Below are 1,816 nucleotides of genomic sequence, written 5' to 3' on the forward strand. Positions count from 1 at the left end.
GTATGAAATTAAATAATATTGAAATTATCACATATGTAAGCTGACATGTTTATATTATGTTCATATATAGCACTTGATATAGCATCATGCAATTTTTACATACTAGTATCTACCACACCAAATAGAAAAAGAATAAATTTATTTCAAACGTGTTTTTTTATTAACCGTACATTTTTTATTCTGAATTCTACATTTTATACAAATTACAAGATGCATTTTATAAATATTTATAAATTCATTAAAACCAGAAATTATAATTTCTATTAAATAGTTTATTTGAAAACATGATGACAAATCGAAAGTACATTAAAATGCACACTGTATTAAATTAAGCCTAATATGTAGTCATATATTCAATATCTTCCTTATATTTAATAGTTGTTCTGCATTCACTGCTGCTAACATTATGACGCAAAAGAGAAATTATTCTCTGTCCACTTCGTGGTAATGTATAAGAATTAAATGGGAAAAAATTTTCGACTATAGATATTGTTGAATTTTTACTATCGAAAATTGGAAGCTGATTTCGTGTATTATTTTCAATTATAGTATAACAATATGCCAATTGATACATTCGAGTAATTTCTGCAAAATTATGCACAATATCAGGATGACAAGCTTTTAATGGATTTAATTTACATGTTATAATTTTTGCTAAATCCAACTCTTGTAAATATAACATATCTGAAAATTAATAAGTAAATGATTATGTTGAACATTAGTCGAATAAGAAATATATATAAATTAAGTACTTACATTTTTTTGAATCAGGATAGTCATTATGTCTTTTAGTAATTATAAGAAATAATGCTTGACAAACAGAATAAAATACACTATGTTCTTTACTTTCGTCGTCTATGTACTTTGAGTAATCTTGCATATTGATATAGTCATGTATCCATTTAGACATTCTAAATTGCACTGCTTTTACCAACCTAATGAAAATAGTGTAAAAAAAATTATTTTTTTAAATTGCAAATTATATATATATGTCGTATAACAGAAGGTGTATTAGGATCTGATACTTTGCGCCATAACCAATCTACAAAAGCCTCCACAACAGCTGTTTTAAAACTACAAATATAGAATGTAATGTACTGCACATATTGACTTGCATGAGTGGGTAATACGACTGTTTCAAATATTTGTAATATATCAAAATAGAGACTTTTTAAATGTTCTATTTGCAAGACACCATTTACAAAACAAGAGTGATGCATATATTTTAGAATCAGTTCCATACACACATCCAATTTATGAGCTATTGGATGTATTTTATCTGTTTCTGTTATATTATTTTCTTCAACATTATTTTCATTACCAAGTATACTGTCACATTCACTACCATCATCCATTAAGTCTTCTTCTTTGTTATCTATCTCTAAGCGTGGTATATTTACATCTAATACCATTAACCTGTAACAAACATAATGTTTAGATTTAATCTTGAAATTCAATTATACAGTAACATATTACCTATTAATAATTAGAGATAGAATATCGGATCTCAGCTGAGGTGCATATTCTAATATTTGAATTAATGCATAAACATATACTTCATGGGTGTGAGTTCCATGAACAATATATGGGAATCTTGCTATAAGGGATTGTAACAGAAGTTCGCTTGACCTAAAAGATTTATTCATAAATCATTACTTTTTAAGTTTTTTTCTTCAAATTACATAGTTGTAAAACATGCTATTTTATTTATACATTTACTATAAATTTATTAATAAATCCTTACATTGGTACAACTTTTAAAATTTTGTGGAGGATATCATGTATATGATTTAACCTTTGAACATCTTCTTCTTTG

General features: G+C 25.9%; 1 protein-coding gene across 1 annotated transcript in view; it reads right to left on the bottom strand.

Moving 5' to 3' along the window:
• Positions 1-334: 334 nt before the first annotated feature.
• LOC108574528 (RNA polymerase I-specific transcription initiation factor RRN3) overlaps positions 335-1,816 on the bottom strand; it is a 2,131-nt gene continuing 649 nt past the window's right edge. The window contains 5 exon segments of the mRNA XM_017937137.1: positions 335-684; positions 757-946; positions 948-1,416; positions 1,477-1,629; positions 1,745-1,811. Of these exon segments, the coding sequence (XP_017792626.1) occupies positions 335-684; positions 757-946; positions 948-1,416; positions 1,477-1,629; positions 1,745-1,811 (1,229 nt within the window).

This window comes from Habropoda laboriosa, unplaced genomic scaffold, assembly GCF_001263275.1.
Source record: "Habropoda laboriosa isolate 0110345459 unplaced genomic scaffold, ASM126327v1 scaffold175, whole genome shotgun sequence".
In the NCBI taxonomy this organism is placed as follows: Eukaryota; Metazoa; Arthropoda; class Insecta; order Hymenoptera; family Apidae; genus Habropoda; species Habropoda laboriosa.